The sequence below is a fragment of the Neospora caninum genome, chromosome VIII (assembly GCF_000208865.1).
Source record: "Neospora caninum Liverpool complete genome, chromosome VIII".
Lineage (NCBI taxonomy): Eukaryota > Apicomplexa > Conoidasida > Eucoccidiorida > Sarcocystidae > Neospora > Neospora caninum.
The window spans coordinates 2,855,146-2,872,838 of record NC_018395.1 but is presented as its reverse complement, the minus strand read 5'-3'; the positions used below and the strand labels follow the sequence as shown (position 1 = coordinate 2,872,838).

The window sequence follows — 17,693 nt, the reverse complement described above, 5'->3', positions numbered from 1 at the left end:
GTTTTATTAGGAGTCTCGGGGAATGCAGCTCCAGTGCTATGCGGAATAACGATAGAGAGCCTTATATTGATATTCCCTGTTGTTTGCCTCTGACGCTCCGCACAATGGGAAGTTCACTGTCCGTGCAGTGTCCTGGGCAATGCCCGTATGTCGTACCCGACAGTTCGCTTCTGCTCATGTACGGGTGACCTCTCTTAATTTTTCTGAGTCAAGCTGATGCGATGAGCTGCAAGGAATGAAGTTGCCATGTCAAGAGAATTATGGTTGACGGTCAGGCGGTGCTTTTGCCAGACTGCCAGTCGTATTTATGAGTTCAGAGGGCGGAACGTCGTCGGCCCGCAAGGCCCCGAACGTTTAGAGGTTCCGCTGAACAGTTGCATGATGGTTGAGACGCGTTGGGCGGCTGCAAGGTCGACGCTTGTCGAGAGTCGATGTCCGTCCGAATACTCTGTCTCATGTCTCATTTGCGGCGTGTCGCTCTTTTCGACGCTTGTCGAGAGTCGATGTCCGTCCGAATATTCTGTCTCATGTCTCATTTGCGGCGTGTCGCTCTTTTCGACGCTTGTCGAGAGTCGATGTCCGTCCGAATATTCTGTCTCATGTCTCATTTGCGGCGTGTCGCTCTTTGTCGGATGATCCGACGTTTTGGTTCCATCGTCAGTCCAGTTCCATTCATGGGGAGGAGAGTTGCCTCTTGGAAAAGCAGTGGACAAGATGCCAGTGTCCGGCCACCGTGTGTAAATGGCAGGTGATGCGCGTCTTACGACTCGTGAAGTTTTGTGCAAGACTTGTCTTCACTACCCATAGTAATTCCCGTCGCCAAAATTGAAATGATGCACCCGTCGGGGTGCTCCATAGAGCGCTTCGCGAACATCCGGAAGCTCACCGTGCTCTCAGCGGCGAGCCGAGAAGCTGGCCTTCCGGGACTGGTGCACTGTAGCGCCGGTCCATTTGGTGTGAGAACTCTGCAAAACCTAGACTCTCCACTGACCAGCCAGGCGACGCTTGGCGAATTGACGTTACTTTCACGGGACAGTTTTGCGCCGGTTCGAAGTAATGGTGTACGTGGTTATTACGGACCGCGGGGGGACCTGCTATGTATCTGTAGAAACCAACCGCGGTCCTCTAACTGAAGAGGCGGGTGTAGTGACTTAAATTAGCGCATCATACTTGCTTCAGGTCCCACCGTTGACGGTGGTAGCGCGTCTGTAGACCTTTGGCGCCTCGTTCATACGATCCACGCTATGCGGACTACTACAATGAGAAACAGAAGCGGGCTGTCTGATAAGCGCATCGCTTGATTTCGGCGTTCAGTAACGGTTGCGCTGCACCAGTTGCGCGCCGTTTCAGGTACGCACATCGCATCACTGTTTTGTCTCTTCCATAGATCGATGTGTAGACTATGAGCACCTGCCCTGGCGTCGTCAGAAAAGATTGTCAGGGCCGTTCTCTGTGGTCCTAATACACGGCAGGTAGACAGGCTTCTTCCCCCACGTTCCTCTGCAATCCTGCTTCGACTCTCTGCTTAGTCGAGAGGCTCGAGTTGATGCTAATGTCCCAGTCCAAAGAACGTCGCTGCTTCGGCGACGCGCGGCTCACACATCTCGGAGCATCTCCCGTCATATCCCCATTGGCAATGCGCACTCGGCAGGGCGCTGCCTTTTTTGTGGCAACCACCAAGAGTGAGGCAGTCGCCAAACAAATGCGTGGTCTCCACAAAAATACTTTCAAAACCCTCTTCATGGCAAGAATGGTAGAGTCGTTGCGGGTTCCAGTGGAAACTTTGGAGTTTACCCATAATTCACAACAGTTGGCATAAACGTCGACTCCACAGAGAACCGAAACACCGGCGCCTACCCGTACGTCATACAGCGGTGTACCTGTTCCACATCTTGTTCAGGTACTCCATCGAAATCAACGTAATCATTGCATGCGGAGCGATACGTACGTAGTAGGTGGGGTAACCAGTGTAGAGTGACATGATGCCTTCACGTCGGGTGATTTTGATGACGGCATCACAGAAATTCTTGTAAGGCAACTCGCCGGTCACCGGGTCTCGACGCATCTTCTGCATCCTGTACAAGGACAAAAAGAACAGACACGCACGTATCGGGCGTTGCCGGGGTACCACCAAATTCTCTCGTCGTTGGCTCAAGAAATCCAGGATATGTTGCTGCCCCACAATGGAAAACCGACATCGTCTCAACACGATACACCGCCAGTCCGCTGATGCCCCGCAGAAACACAGGCGCTCGGTATCGATGGCCTGCGGCTTGGAAGAAAACGTGAGACCAGTCGCGTACAACCACCCACGCCCTCCCATGCAGTCTCGATACCGCGGGAAGGACCAAAGAGAACCATATAAAGGGGCTTGCTGCACCAGGGGTAGGCGTTGAGGTGGGCGCGTGTGGATACTTTTGACACGAACCGAGGTTGCCCACCGATGCACTGTGTATGAGCTGGGACTGCTGCTGAGGCCGTTCTTGCGAAGGCCTGCTTTCTGTCGCCAGATCAACACGGCGCACAGGGACACAGGCATAACAGTCAGGAGTAGTACTGTTCAGCTGATCCAGTCCAAGAGACGCCTACCTCGTCTTTATGAAGTCGAACGGCAAAGAAAAGGTTACAGCAAAGAAACCTGATATCGCACTTGCCCCAAGTGTTGTCGTCCATCCTTTTCCGAACGAGGGTTCCAGTAACTCTTTCGCCTGATCGTTCGACGCGAGCATGCCTGAGATTGTCACAGAAACCGGCGCCGATTCCATCGTTCTGGTACGCGCCCGTCCGCCCACCGACGCCTTGCCATTTCAGCCCTTCTCAGAGATGAAAAGATTTTGAAGGGCCTGTAACTATGAGAGCCACGCGGATCAAGTTTTCTCAACTCGAACTCGGCACAACCCGATAACAGACGGAACTGTCCTACGAACGCAGGAGGTTCACGCTTTTGATTTACACAGGGGCGTAGCGACGGGATCCGCCTCGCGATGTAAAACCCTGCCGCACATGCCGTCCCTCCCGCAGTCTGCGTATTCATCCATTTTGTCCCATACTATCGGTGGAAATCGTCTCTATTCGCTTGGACGTTGACTGCCTGCGACAGCGCTTCGATGGGGTGCCGGCTCACCGAGCCCGTTTCTCATGCGACACTTACCCATATTCAGAGCCATGGCTCTTAGGACTGTCGGCGTGCTGCCTCGCCAGAGTCCAAAAAGGCCTTCCTCTTTTACAATGCGGCCAATCGCATTCAAGACGCCGGTGTAGTTTCGACGCTGCTCGGGAGGAAGTGTTGCATCCGCCTGTCGGTGCACAATCAAGATAAAAACAGACGAAAAAAAGAGTTCCCCGTTCGAGACGAACGAGATGGACATCATCACAGCGTCGGCGCTGACCGATGAGCGCCTACAACTTCGGCGAAAAAGAGGGAACCTGCAGCGAGGTTCAGTTGCCACTGAGACAAGAGAAACAGTTTCCCACGGCGAAATCTCCAGAACATCTCCAGGCAGAGAGGCAGCGCCCGAGAGCGGTGACTTGGGTGTCTACACCCTTCCGTCAGACACAAGCAGCACTGTGCCTCCCCGACCAACTTTTCTATACACTCTCGGAGGCTATTCAACCACGGCGTACCATTCTCGACCTCGCACCCGTCCATCACCTTTTCATGCGCGTGGTTCTTTGCACGTGAGGTAAGTTGGAAACGTGTAGCCGACGGAATCACGAAGTCACCCACCTGGAGACGAATGAGAGCAAGGTCTGCGGGATTGCCGAAAAAGCTGCCAAGACCGCCTGCAGCGAGGCCTGCAACGGCTTTCTTCCACAGCGGTAAAGGCGGAGCGACGCCGTTCTTGTCTTTCGGCCCAGTTTGGCGCATCTCATCGCTGATGATGCGAAAGAGCCCCAGACGAGCCGTGCTGTACGTGAGCTAAAAGGCAGCGTAAAAAGGTGCACCAAAGGCAACAAAAACACGATCTGGGCAAAGAACGGACGCGATTCCTGACCGTGCAACTGAAAACGGAAACGTGGAGGGACACCTGCGGGAGGAAAAAATTAACGGCCAGTGCCAGCCAGTCCACTGGTGCGAGGCGCAGTGCCGAGAGACAGCAGACTGGCTACGCTTTCCTTCCTCCACAAAGAAGGCTCCATCCGAGGATCATTTCTGCTGTTTTGTCGAGCGTTTTCTTCAAGAGCTGCACTGTTCAACACGCGTCACGAATATACCAGGCGTCGCTGACACTGCCTGCAAGCCGACGAGAGCGTCTACGCCCGGTTTCTTGATTCATAACCCGCCGATTCTCAATGGTGTTGTGCGACTGATTTCTGCGTCGCAGGTGACGACTTGAAAACTTCGCTGGTGCTGCGCCGGCGAAGTTGCGCCGAGTTCCGCCGTAAGAACAGGTAGCCCCCCTCCAGCCAGTTGAAAGCTTCGACACTGGACAGAAGTACCAGCGGTGACTGTGTCAGGAACGCACCTGGCGGATCAATCCAGCGTCGAGGCCTTTGTAGAGGCCGGTGATTCCTTCGTTCTTGGTGATGTTCCGGAAGACCGCAAACGGGTTCGTTGAACCTCCGGCCTCGCCCGCAAGCTGAATGCGCACCTTGATCATATCAATTGGCTGTACACACGTCGTCGCAATGCATCCTGAGAGACCGCCGACTGCGAACGGTTGGGCGCGTTTCATGAATGTGTCCGTTTTCTTGACGGCATGGGCTGGCGAGGACGCGGCTGGCATCGCGGTTCCTGTCCCACGAGCGACCGGGGAGGACGAGGTAGCCGCGACGGCACTTGGCGAAGAAGTGGACGCCATATTCCCCACAAACAAGCACGGAGAAAGAGAGGGAGTCAAGGGCCGAAAATCCTAGTGGAACCAGTGTACCGCTGCAGATTCGCACGGCTCGCCAGTGGAGTTGGCCAGGCGTACAGCGGACGGGAACAGCAGATGCTTGTGAAAAGGGTATTGCTGCAGCATACCAAAAGACCGTCTCTGGTTTTCACCACCTCTTTTCGAGCCGAAAACCGTTCGCGCGGCGTGTCTCCGCTATGCACGCTGACGCGGCAGAGAGACACTGACTCGCCCCGGAGCAAATGCGCCCGCTGGATCGGTGAAAATTTTCCACCGGTCACTCCGCCTCACGACAACGTCTGGCACGAGGAGCAAAGCTGCTAAAAAAACTGACAGGGGATGTACCGCTGTTCGCCTTTTGGGGTCTACGTTGGCGATGGGGATGCTCCCGCGAAGCCGGCAGCCCCGTCCACGAAAATAACATCAGCGTGTTTTGTCCAGCACACCGAAACCAGCCAAAAATCCCGATGTACGACTGACAATCCGGAATCTTCAAAAATGAAGAAACACGGGTATGCCTTTGCGAGTGTCGGACATGTTTCTCTTCGCGCACCCGGTGGGTTGTGCGATTTTCACACGAGTCTCTGGACCACCGCGTGGCCTACGTCATCGGAGTGCAGGTGTGAGAGACACCGCCGTCAAGTTTTTGCTAGAAAAATAAACAGACGCTCGCTGGAGGGGTGAATGCAGTTTGCTGCTCCAGAAGCCCACGCCACACGAGTCTTGTGGAGAGAGAGGGTAGAAAGGCCATCTAAGGCACAACCGACACGATTTGCGGACGACACACTGGTCAAAAATGGAGTCAGCGAGACAGGACGAAAGGAGGTTATTAGGTACTTGTTCGCCGCGAAGGAGTCGAGTCCTTCGCAGCGAGCGTGGCAACTCAGTGACCGTCAAGTCGTTCAGTTCGTTTAGGAACGACAGAAGACTTTTTTCAGAAGACTGTTCTTACTGGAGACACGTGGCAATGGGCTCGAAGTCCAATTTGTTGGAACATGTTCAAACCGGCTTCCAGGAACACCCCACCCGAGTCGCCGGACGGCGCACTGCGGCCTCGTACCTCGGTGCATGCGCAAGTTGTGTGTCTCTTGCATCTACTTTCCTCTGAAAATCGACGAGTCGCCGAGTTGTCTCTCAACGATATTGCAGTCCTAGAAGCCTTATGTGTCGTATGTGGCTGTGCTGGCCTTGTAAGCCGTCGATTCTCCTGCCTGTGCTCCATTTGGCATTTCCACCGCAAACACACTACGGCGACGGCGACAGCGCACAGTCCAGAGGTGTGCAACATCCGCAGGTTCTGCCGCAGGGTGAGGCCACGCGAAGCCAGCGTTTTCCTTTTCTTCGCTTCAAGAGCCTGCCAAGTGTGTCTCGGTTTCTGGCAAACTCGCAAGAACCGGGCGGTATGCACACAATCCATGTACACTAGCTTTTTCTCGGGAATCGTCTTGAAGTGGAGCCTTTTTCCCTGCGAAATCCGTGGTCTGACGTAGTGGAACCGAGAAGTCCCGTTCTCTCCTGTTCGTATTCAAAGCCAGGAGTCGCCGATACCCCTCTAGGCAACACACGTCCGGACTCCTTTTGGAGCACACTCCGCCGTGATTTTGGAAGTGGTTCTGAACAGTTTGCCTCGAACAAACGAGACACTGCACGACCTGCCTGAAAACGCCGTCCGCTTTTCTGTCTGTGTCTCTTTTCCATTATTCCATTTATCTTTCTCGACACAGTGCCCTGCATGTTTCCACGCCGGTATAAAAAAACCTGATTCCTCAGAGCAAGCTGGAAGTGATCTCGGACCACGGCGCATCCACGGGTCTCTTTTCCTTGAGTTCACGTAATTTCTAGAGATCCGGGAGGGCGTTTCCACAGCTCATCGCTTCTGGTGTACCCCAGAGTTAAAAGCGAGGGTAATCTAGGCAGTGGTTAAACGCGCTTTGGATGGTTTCCAAGGCCTCCAGCGTCAAGACAGTCTGGACGTGGTGATACGGGAAAACTGGAGACGGGCAAGAGTCACTCCTCCCCCTCCTAGACACGTGGCCGATATGGATGCGTTCTGCAACGGCAGGAGTCAAGACTTTTATGCTGGAAAAGAAATCGGCTCGGTGGGTCTGGGTCTGAAAAGAAGAGATACTGATCGTTCAGTTTCGCGCGGCCGACGTGGCGCACCAACTCGCGTCAAGTGCCGGCACGCAGTGGAGGCGCGTTTCTTCCACAGAGCGGCTGCTTTTCCTCCATATAAATAGGTCCACACAGTTAGGCAGTATTTCCGATTTTTTTAAAACGGAAAAATCGAAAAGATGGCGTGTGCTGGCGGTTTGTCGGGTTGCAAAGGCACAAACTCGTCTTCTTCCGGTGTTTCGACGGACCGCTATGACCGTCAGATTCGGATTTGGGGCGAGCATGGCCAGAGCGAGCTCAGCGCCGCTTCAGTGCTCGTTTTGGGCTCGTCAGCGGCGGCTGGGGATGTTCTGAAGAACCTCGTTTTGCCGGGCATTCGACGGTTCGTGATTGTCGACGACGCTCAGGTGACACAGTCCGACCTCCACAACACGATGCTCAACCCCGCTGACCTCGGCGAGCCCCGCGCGGCCAGCATGGTGCGACAGCTTTTGGAACTCAACACGGATGTCGAGGGCGCCGCGGTACACCTGAGTCCAGCTGCATATGTGGCCGCATGTGAGACCGCGTGTGAGACTGCAGGTGCGGCCGCTGTTGACAACGCCTGTGTGCGTCGTGTTCAGGGCTGTGCGAGCTCTGATCCGCAAGGCCGCGACGCAAGCAGGACGGGTCCGGCGAATCCCGGCGAATTCGAAAGGGCTTTGCCATGCATTTTTTCGTTCTCCGTCGTCATCGCGTGCCAGCAGCCCCTGGATCTGGTTCTCCGTCTTTCCCAACTGTGCGGGCTGGAGCCTGTCGAGTCAAGAGCTTCGCCCGATCCTCTCTCTGTGCCGCACTCGAGCCTGCGCAACGGCGCCGGCTTCGCCGATGCGACTGCCGCGGGCGTTCCGGAAACCCTACCGGCCGGTACAGAAAAGACGGTCTCATACAACGGACACGGTTGTCGACGGGGACGCGTTCCTCTTATCACCGTCACAAGCGTCGGCCTGCTGGGCCTCGTTCGCGTTTGTGCAGGCGAATGTTGCCTGGTGGAAAGGAAGGGTCAAAGCGAGGGCAGTGTAGATCTGCGGCTGTTCGACTCCTTTCCTGAACTTTACGAGTTTGCCATGGAGTATGAGCTCGATCGCCTGGATGACCTCGCACACGCCCAAGTCCCGTTCGTCGTGATTCTCATTCAAGTGAGCCCTGGGCAAAGCGAACGCAGCCTGGAACCTGGAAGGAACAAGGTCAGCGGCAGGTGCCTGCGTTTAGAACGTGGTTTCTGGCATATGCCTTTCTTACACTTGCCATACTGTTTGCGAGAGTTACGGGGGGAAACAAGGATCCGACATTGCCTGGACGGCTGATCTTACTTCGGTACGCGCGTGTGCTGTGCGGGCTAGTTGTCTCCCAGGTTAAACGTTAGTCCCAGTTGTCCTGTAGAACCTCCTGTGACGGATCTGCATTCTACAAAAAAGAAAATGCCCAGCGGGGCACGTGGACTCTGTTTCCGTTATTTGACTCGCACATCCTCGCCTGCTGTTGTCCGGTGACGGCAGTGCAGATCAGAGCAGAGTCATTTTCCGCTTCCGTAGACTAGCCAGAGAAGTCGAGGCCGAGGCCCAATTGTTGTTTCCGTGAGCAGCAGCTGAGGTATTGAATCAGGCGACTTTCGCTTTTCGGGATGTCAAGAAGACCCGGTAATCATCCGTCACCCTCAAGACTGCGGCGACAGCCTGTTCGATAGTCTGTTATGGTCCTGAATGTCAACGTGTCTACTGTTTGGAACCGTCCACTTTCGAGTAAAACTCCGAGGAACCCACAGACTCCCGCACGCGGAATTCTGCAAAGCTGTATCCACGAAGCTAGTCAAAGCAGCCTTGGAGGTAGACGGGTATCCGTATCTCACGTAGAGTGTCTTATCTTTCTCTCAGGCTCTTGATCGGTACCGCCGAACCCACCGAAACGCCTCGTCAGATTCCTGCGACGCTTCGACCGTGAAGGAGCCCCGTTTGACGCCCTTGCCACAGGAAGCTCGGGGGCAACTCGAAGCGATCATTCAGGGGATGCGCCGACACCCAGACGAAGTGAATTTTGATGAGGCACTCGCGAATGTCTATAGAATTCTCAAGCCGCACAGTGTGTCTCCGGATACAGCAGAAGTATGTTTGGAAAACGGCGGGCCGACTGTCCTGGCGCATGTATTCCGGGTAGGCTGAGGGCGGGGGTTGTAGATTCGAGGTCGATTTGAGCAGTCTTGAGTCTGCGCCCTCCGGGTTTCCAACAACTCCGGGAAGAGCACTGACAGCCGTGTGCGAACTGATGCTTTTGAACACCCCAACCGGAACACAAAAAATCTGGTTTTCGAAATGGCGTTTGTGGCTATTTACGGAGAGTCGTATATTTTGTGTCTTTTTCTGTCTATCATGCTACCCTATAGGTAATTGAACAAGCGTCATCGCCCTCATTCAGACCCGTGTCGAACGTCAAATTTTGGACCCTCGCCCGGGCACTTGCCGCGTTTCAGCGAGCGTGCAAGAAACTTCCTGTGCAGGGTTTGCTTCCGGACATGACAAGTGATACACAAAGTTTTATCCGCCTTCAACAGGTCTACTCGAAGCGTGCAGAAGGCGACTGTAACGCAATCAAGGCGAGCGTCTCGATGATCCAAGGGGACAGCGTCAACCACGATGGGGATGTTCAGGGAAGGATACCGGGCGGAGTGACAGACTCACCAACGTCCTCCGCTCCGGTGCACTGCTCGCAAGAAACATTAAGAGGATCCATGGATTCGTCTTTGCGGAGGCGTGCATCAGAGAGAAATGGCGTGTCTTTTGACGACGTCGAGAAGTTCTGCCGAAACGCGTACAACCTTAAGGTGATACGGTAAGCAGAGCTCCACTGGACTGCAGATCCTGGCTATCTTGTTCATTGGAAAAGAGAGGTAGGTGCTAGAAACGTCTAGGAAAGAGTATGGCACTTCACATACAACTACGGTCAAGATCTGGGCGACCTGCCAGAGTGCTAGACTTTGCACAAGGCGCTCGAATCACGCGGGTCTCGCATAAATCGATATGGTTTCGAGATTTATCCCCGGGTACATTGGGCCAAAAGCAAATAACCGAGCTCGTTTGGCACTGAAGACGCAGCACATGTTTGCTAGTAGCGATACGGCCGCACTATAGGTTCACTGACAGCATCGGTACTCCTTTTGAGTCGGTAGCTACAGTCTTATGCATGTCCGTTTGTCGGCGTTTGCTCACAGATATCGTTCCCTTGGCGAAGAGTTCAACCCAGCCACCGTGAATAGAGAAGTGTACGAGGAGGCAGTTGCTGGTTTGCAGATGGAAGAGAGCGACGAAGGGATACCGCTTCTTCCGTGGTACGTGGCGCTGTGGGCGTGTCATCGGTTTGCCGTTCGCAACGGATTCTTCCCCGGCGTAACATCAGTGGGCTGGTTAGACCCACAGGCGAAAAACGAAGTGTGCCTCAGTCAGGCAGGGGCCTCCAGGGGTGCTGGCAGGAATGAAGACGAAACAGATCATCGATTATATGCTCAGCGTCAGCCTGAATGTGCGGAAGCCGAAGAAAACCATGCTGCTAGTCCATATCCAACGGCGAGGCCTCTTCCACTGTCTCTCCCTTCAGCTACAGAAGCTGTAAAAAGAGAAGTGGACGCTTTGCTTTCGGAAATTAATGTAGCAGGTCTCACTGTCGATGAAAAAATCGTTAGTCAGATGGTGGCGTTTGGGGGAGCAGAGATTCACACGACTGCTGCAATTGTCGGAGGTGTTGCGGCGCAAGAAGCTGTCAAGCTAATATGCCGCCAATTTGAGCCCATCAATAATACTTTCATCTGGAGCGGAATCGAGCGAAAAGCTGAGGTCCTCGAATTGTGACTCTCCCGTGTCGAAAATGACTTCCTTACGTCACTTGGGTACACATCACTTGCTTTTCCATTGCTGAAGACTCTCAAGCTACTGGCTCTGCTAAACGGTCGTGCTTCATATAACGGCCTGGTGGCATGCGCCAGCAAAAGGATGAGAATCCGCTTTTGAAGCACATGCACGCGCTCGGCACTGCTTATGCTGTATTGGAATAAACCTCGTGCAACGTTGTCTGCGTTAGTGCTTGATCTGTTCACCGGTAGCCTTTTTCTGTCGGAGCGTCGGTCGTAGGCAGTTTCGACAATGACCCTAACTTAGGTTTTTGTGATCGTGTGCTATCATGGGTATCTGAGAAGGCCATAGGAGTCGCGTTTGTTGGTGACGGCTGCAGTGTGACGTAGGGTTTGGTTCAGGTAAAGCGAGCGAGTCAACTTCCGGCACACATGCAAGGTGCATATTGGTAATTTGTTCACACGGGATCAGTACCAGAACCAAACAGTTTTTAGTGACTTACCACTGGCTCGACCGAGCTGTGAGTGCGTCTGCCTCTCATTACGATAACATTGGAAAGCCCACGCGTTTCGATCTGATTCACTGTGATCAGCATAGTGTATAAAGGACGCTGGCCCGTACTAGGGTTATTTCGTCGGAGCGGTGTGAGCCAAGGGGACGAACCAAATAGACGAGCATATGGTTCGGACGCAGTTTGTGAGCAATTGTAGTGAAAAAGAGAAGGAAGCAGCTGTATCCTTACACGAGAAGGCAGCGACTGAAACAGTTCTGTTTCTATTGGTTCTGCCGGCGACTTCGCGTAGGACCGCCGTTCCTACCAGTTCGCGGGTTTTCGTGGAGGGGCGGTCCACTACTCGCCCTTCAACCGCATGCACACACGACACGGACAACCTGTTGCAGGACCTCGCTCGCTAAGAAGTTCGAATCTTAAGTAGTGAGGCTTGAAACCAAAAGATGGTATTAAAGGGTGGCTGCTTAGTGCTGCCCTTCAAATGTTTTTTGTTTGATGAAATGCTCTCTTGTGCACGCTCGTCTCACTTCCGGCGGCCGAAGCACGGTTAGGGTTTTAACCCCCGTGTCCACTTGCGTTAAACCACACAATCTCTGAGGAACTTCGTCCCTCCAAAAGTACATCCTGTCTGACGTCGCTGGATAGGCGTCGAATTTGTAAGCTTTATCCTTTCTCGCATTCTCCTTGCATCGGCGAAGCGACACTGACGGCGGCAAGGCAGTGCCGCATGTCTTCATGGGGTGAGCGTGCCGTGTGGTGCGGATGCCTCACACACACAGAACCTATCGGCCTTTCCTGTCCTTATTAAGTCGGAATCGTTTGTTATTTTCGCGGAGCCGCTAAGCGAGTTTTCGAGTGGCCAGGCGACGGGGAACTCAGTCAAACGGTTGTGTCGCCCACCCGCAAGCAAACAGCACAAGACAGGTGCGACGTTAACGGTCACACCTAGCCAGCTTTCAAGCCAATGGGAAAAAGGAATGCATACAAAGAAGGTTTGCTCTCATATCTCTTGGGTTTATGCCGTGGCTTCTTCTTATCTCTCCCTTGCGCCTTCCACCTCCTGTGTCTGACGGCGAGGATACACTGACAAACTAAGAAATAGCTGCGCGGCGTTGTTCCTTCGTTCATGGGGGCATAGCCCTCTTCCGTTCGCTGACCAGTTTCAGGAGGCCGAAGGTGATGACGAGCTCGCAAGTAATTTCCGTGCTGGTGGTTTCTTGGCAAAAATTCGAGTCTGCTCGGGTAAACGCATGTTTTAAACGCCACGAAAAAGCGCAGGTTCAGTGTGCCGTCTGAGTCTTCGATTCCAACGCGCACACCACAGTGCTCCATAAAGGCATAAGCCTCCCTCAGGGAGAGGAACTTGCCCACTAGCCTGCCAGGAGTTACTCCCTAGCAGAAAAAGGGATCTCTATGGAGGACCTTGCTCGCGGACTAAAGTGGCAAGGGACAGAAAAAGAAACGTAGAAACCGATTAAGGAATCTCATTTTTGTTCCAGAACCCAGCCTTTTGCCCGGGTCCGAGGAACGGTGTGCTTCTGTCTCGTGCACCCGACGTTGGAAGATAAAGCGCCCGAAACCTGTAGGCGCCATCACAGTGTCAAATATACTGACCATGTGGACAACCCAGGCTGTCGAGGAAGTCGCCGCCGCTGCGGCCGCCTCTGAACCGTCGTTTGCGGAAGTCTATGGAGAATGTGCCACTGAGGAGATTCGGCGTCCTTCAGAACGGGACCAGCGTCTACGGAGTGCAGAAGTATCATCTGATTCTGGCGGGCGGGTGGCAACAAGGGACTTCGCGGTCACCAAACAGGGTGGTCCGACTCCCAGAGCGAAGGAACCAGAAACGCCTTCACGGGTGCAAGCGAGGCAAACACAGTCACGCAGGAATGTAAAGTTTAGTAGCCAGCATTCAGTCAGTGACCTTAGTCAACTGCAAGAACTCGTTGAACAGCGAGGGGGGGCGCTACAGGGTATGCCAGGCATTGATTCGCCCTCCGGAGAGGGTGGAGTGCTCATCTTCCCAGAGCCCCACAGTGTGTTGAAGGGGCGTCAGGAAAGCGGAGAGAAAGTGTTTGTGAACCTCTGCACGCACTCCCAGATAGAGCCATGGCATTATGAACACCTCCTTGCCGACGACGCCGGTGACGGGTCTAGTGGACAAGACACACAAGGCGTCCGTATCCCTCTCAGTGTTGGCGAGCGTGAGTTAGACCTGACATTCCAGCCTTCAATTCCTCAAATCCATGGAACTCCAGTGTCCAGGAGATAGCATCGTCAGAGAAGACGTAATCAGTTTTGGGGCTGTTCCCAACACGTCCGTAGAAAAACACAGCCAATGTAACTCGGGTTTTTAAAAAAGGCTAAAACACAGAAGAGGCGGAAGGTGTAGCTCATCGAGGAAGGTTACTGCTGGCCATCACCTAGACCCGTCCACGCAACGAACACACCGAAAGAACCAGATCTACACCTTCTAGTACTCAGTCCAGCATGCTCAGATGCCCAGGTGCTTCTAGGTGAAGCAGAGTCTCGTAAACGCAGCGAGGTACATGACAAATCGGTTTGAAACTCATCGCTCTTCTCCTATATGGTTGGCGTTTAATGGTCACAAAAAACAGACTTCCTATGAACAGTAAAAGCGACGACGTAAGGAATTTTGGTCGCGACCTTCAGGGAATAACTTGTCTTTCGGCAACTTGCCCGCCGGCACGTTCCCTGAAACGAATACGAGAGCGAGAGTTCCCCGCTCATATCAAGCAGATTACAGTGAACATGTGAAGACCCAAAACTCTTCTGTTGACAAGCATGATTCACTCCCTACGGCTACCTATAACAGTGGAGCCTCAACGGCAGGGAGGTGCTGGTGGGATACGGATGCTCCGCACTAGATAATAAGAATTTGACCACAACTTCTCTACACGTTCCGCTTTCTGGACAGATGAAGGATTTAGGAATTGTCATTCATGCTTGGTATTCTTCCGGCATGTAAAATACCTGAGGTGCCTGTGTTCTCAAATACACTGACCCAGCCTCTCTGCTCACAAGTCACCAAGAAATTTGCTGTTTGCCTTCAGGAACTGAGTGCACTGACAAAGAAGGACAGCCGTGCGTCTCGTTCGATGTCGTCTTTAATCCAGGTACAAGGAGGAATTGCGTTGCGACACTGTGGTGCCAGGTGCCGCATCACCGAATGTGTGCTCGGCAAAAGAAGAGGCGAGCACCATAATTCGCCGAGAGAGAGATGCCGAGGCGTAGGCTATGAGCCCAGCAGCATGAAGGCATCATCAAAAAACGATGTTCGTGTTTCGTTTCGTCCTGGAGGGTGTAAAGGGGGATTGGGAAGGGCGTGCACCCTTTAACGGCCGATCGTTTTCTGGGCTTGTTGGTGTGTTCCTGGTGGAATGGTACCGTGTTTCCAGGTACACTGCACCCCTTTACACTTGTGTATACTAGCAGCGAAGCGTCAAAAGGGACGCGTGGGACTCCTCTATCACTTCAGCAGAGGGTCTCCTCTTACTGCCACTTTGGATTGGCAATCCGCCTCCTCCGTTGCAATGGCGGCATCAGCAAGTCAGGCGTTTGCCAAGTATGAAAGACAAAAGAATCGAAGGAGCGGGCGCGGACGCTGGAGATGCATCCCATAGCTTTTCGTTTTTGCTTCCCTTTACTGGTCAGACACCGTTCGTGAATGCCTTAAGGAGCCGAAATTGAAGCAGCTTCTTGCCCAGTTCGCGTTGGCAGCAGTTGCTCATAAGTATCAGCTCCGACTTCGCGACGAATTTTCCTTTCCTAAACTCCGTTATAAAGGTATGAGACACTAAGGGTGCCATATAACATCGAGAGCGCCTTCAACCCACGATTGCTCTCTGCGAATGCTATCGCATTGCCTTTCTCCATTCTGAGTTCCTGCTACTATAGAGTAGTCTAAAGGTACTCAGATGTACAGCTCAGATTCGGCTCGAGATCACAAGAAGCACGTGTCGAGTGAATTCGATCGTGGACAGGCGGCTGAAACGGGCGTGTCGCCAGTTTCGTGGTCGAGTGACCGCTGACTAGCAGCCACGCAGAAAGAATAATCATAGAAGAGCCATCCATTCACTGTGCACATCAGACATTCCAACCGATGCATCACTCGATCTTCAGTGTATGCAGTAAGCTAACTAGTGAGTATCTGGTAAGCACTAACCCAGCCAGGCACAAAGAGGTCGGTCAACCCCCAGCGAGAGAAATGAATTCAGTTCACAGGGCGGAACCGTCCACGTGCAATCGCGTCAGCGTTTCTAGCGGACTCACCGCGATTCAACGAGGTCTATTGAGGGGACCACAAAAATTGCTAGTGATCGAAACATGACTAGATCCGCAATTGAGATTCGCACCAGTGAGGAGTGTCGACGAGGGCAATCCCCTTTACCACAGTGCCGAACACTGGCTCTTCCTAGCGTAGAGAGCAACACAATGCATACGGACTAGGCCACACGAATTATATGAGGAGGCGCTCCCCCCGAACCATTTGTGCATTCCAGGACATGCCCCTCCTCCGCAACGGATCAAAGTCACTGCCAAATCAAAAATCCAAGAAGTTGAAACAGTTCCCATTACGCAACCGCTGTCCCCCGCGGACTTGCTTGATTGCCGCGCTAAGGCTAATGTACGGTCGAGCGACCTTACGGTAACAAGGAGTTGTTCCTGCGTAAAAAAGCAGCCCAATATTCCAGAATTTGAGGCGTGGTTCGTGCGCCCCACCTTGCTAGCCAAGTTCATGGCGTTCCTCTTTCAAAAGAAAACATCCAATCAGGATGCAGAACATTTGGGAGGTCTTTCCGATGCTCATTTCACTGCTTGGAAGTTCAAATATGCTAGAGACGAAGATGAAGAATCCCCCGACTGTTGCATTAATGCCTTCGACTTTGACCGCGTAATAGCAGGGTCTGATGAAGGTAGCGGAGGTGAAAATGAAGGTAGAAACGTTGAGTCGTCGAAAGAATCAGACAAACGCAAGGGGCCAGAGGCCTGTTTCCAACTCAAAAAGGCCTTTCTTCTGACTCCCGACGAACAAGAGCGTCACGAAATCGAACATAAAACTGTCTCGGTGACGCGTTCCAGTCTACGGGGATCGGTATTCCTTCTACAGCTGGACCTGCGCCAGATGAGTGAAAAGACTGCCAGTTTGTGTTCCTGTCACTGCGTACACACGACTTCACCCTCAAGTGATGCTTTGGTTATCACTTCGGCAAGGAAAGAAGACAGAGGCGCGAATGCAGAGATGGCGTGTTCCACGGGGCCTTCTTCAAACGATGCCCTCCCTGATTGCCATGGAGAGCGTCTGTGTCCAGTAGTCACTGTTGCTGATAGCCACCTTCTCGTCACATGGCCACCTCCAAATGAGGTTTCGGATTCTGTCAACCGGCAAACATCGGAATCGGGCCAAAACCGTGTGGAAGCGGGTAGCGGCACAATTGCAAAGATGTTCAAAGAGACAGTTTCGGCGGGTAAAACTGACAGCCGCATGTTCCTTTTCCCTTTCCCCTTCCCATTCTGTTCGCTCTTTTGCAGAGCACTCTTCTCGATCGGTCCTGACCCTCTCCTCACTGTCATCATACCGACAGACGTGCATGCCGTCGCTCGTCTTGAGTCTTGCGTTCCGTCAATTTGCATGGCGGAGGGACCCACTGAGTGTCCTGAAGTGCACACGGATGGGACTGCCCTCGTGAATAACTCCACGACATTATCGGCTCATAGTTGTGCGAATTTTGAATTCGAGACAAAGCAAATGCCTCTGCCCGTTGCATGCAGCGTTCATTCCAACGGGGGATGGGGACAGGAAGGGTCAACGTGGACAGAAAGCGAGATTGCAAATGCCTATCTCGATACAGTGTTCTGATATTGCATGACGGGAATCCAGAGCTGCGTCTAGGGAAGAAAGCGACGCAAACCTAACGCCACATACCTGCTGTCGACTACACAGCCTGCCATACTTGCAGTTGCAGTTGTCTCGGTTTTTTCGAAAGAAGTCAATGTTTCTGATTCAGACTGTACAGCGCGACTTCCTCCATTGGTCTACGCCATCAAAATGATAATCAGCTGTTACACATTTGTTGACATCATGAACCAAGGACTTGCTCCTGTTCGACGCGACGAACAAAACATCTTACGACACCATCGCTGCAAGTCTGAGCAACTAAGGGGAGACAAGGAAATACATAGTCTCTTTTGTAGGGAAATGTGCTGGAGTTTCTGGTACTACAACAAAACCATTTGCTTCTCAAGCGGAGGTGAACAATGGTATCCCCGAGCACGGTCAGCCTCAAAAAGGGAGCGCCTTGCAGGCCGGAATGATACGTCCAATAGAAA

The 17,693-nt window shown here is 53.1% G+C and overlaps 3 protein-coding genes across 3 annotated transcripts; 2 read left to right on the top strand and 1 right to left on the bottom strand.

Moving 5' to 3' along the window:
* Positions 1-1,175: 1,175 nt before the first annotated feature.
* NCLIV_033680 (Solute carrier family 25 (Mitochondrial carrier,dicarboxylate transporter), member 10, related) lies at positions 1,176-4,727 on the bottom strand (the record flags this gene model as incomplete). The annotated part of the gene is made up of 6 exons (XM_003883564.1): positions 1,176-1,251; positions 1,881-2,075; positions 2,590-2,731; positions 3,152-3,296; positions 3,728-3,919; positions 4,467-4,727. 6 exons carry the CDS (start codon positions 4,725-4,727, stop codon positions 1,176-1,178), a joined length of 1,011 nt encoding a protein of 336 aa, XP_003883613.1.
* Positions 4,728-7,132: 2,405 nt separating this feature from the next.
* Positions 7,133-10,831, top strand: NCLIV_033670 (GF23890, related; the record flags this gene model as incomplete). Its single annotated transcript, XM_003883563.1, has 5 exons — positions 7,133-8,131; positions 8,867-9,094; positions 9,373-9,818; positions 10,198-10,314; positions 10,666-10,831. The coding sequence occupies 5 exons, from the start codon at positions 7,133-7,135 to the stop codon at positions 10,829-10,831; spliced, it is 1,956 nt and encodes a 651-aa protein (XP_003883612.1).
* A 5,270-nt stretch (positions 10,832-16,101) lies between these two features.
* On the top strand, positions 16,102-17,223 carry NCLIV_033660 (conserved hypothetical protein; the record flags this gene model as incomplete). Its single annotated transcript, XM_003883562.1, has 1 exon — positions 16,102-17,223. The coding sequence occupies one exon, from the start codon at positions 16,102-16,104 to the stop codon at positions 17,221-17,223; it is 1,122 nt and encodes a 373-aa protein (XP_003883611.1).
* Between the last annotated feature and the right edge of the window lie 470 nt (positions 17,224-17,693).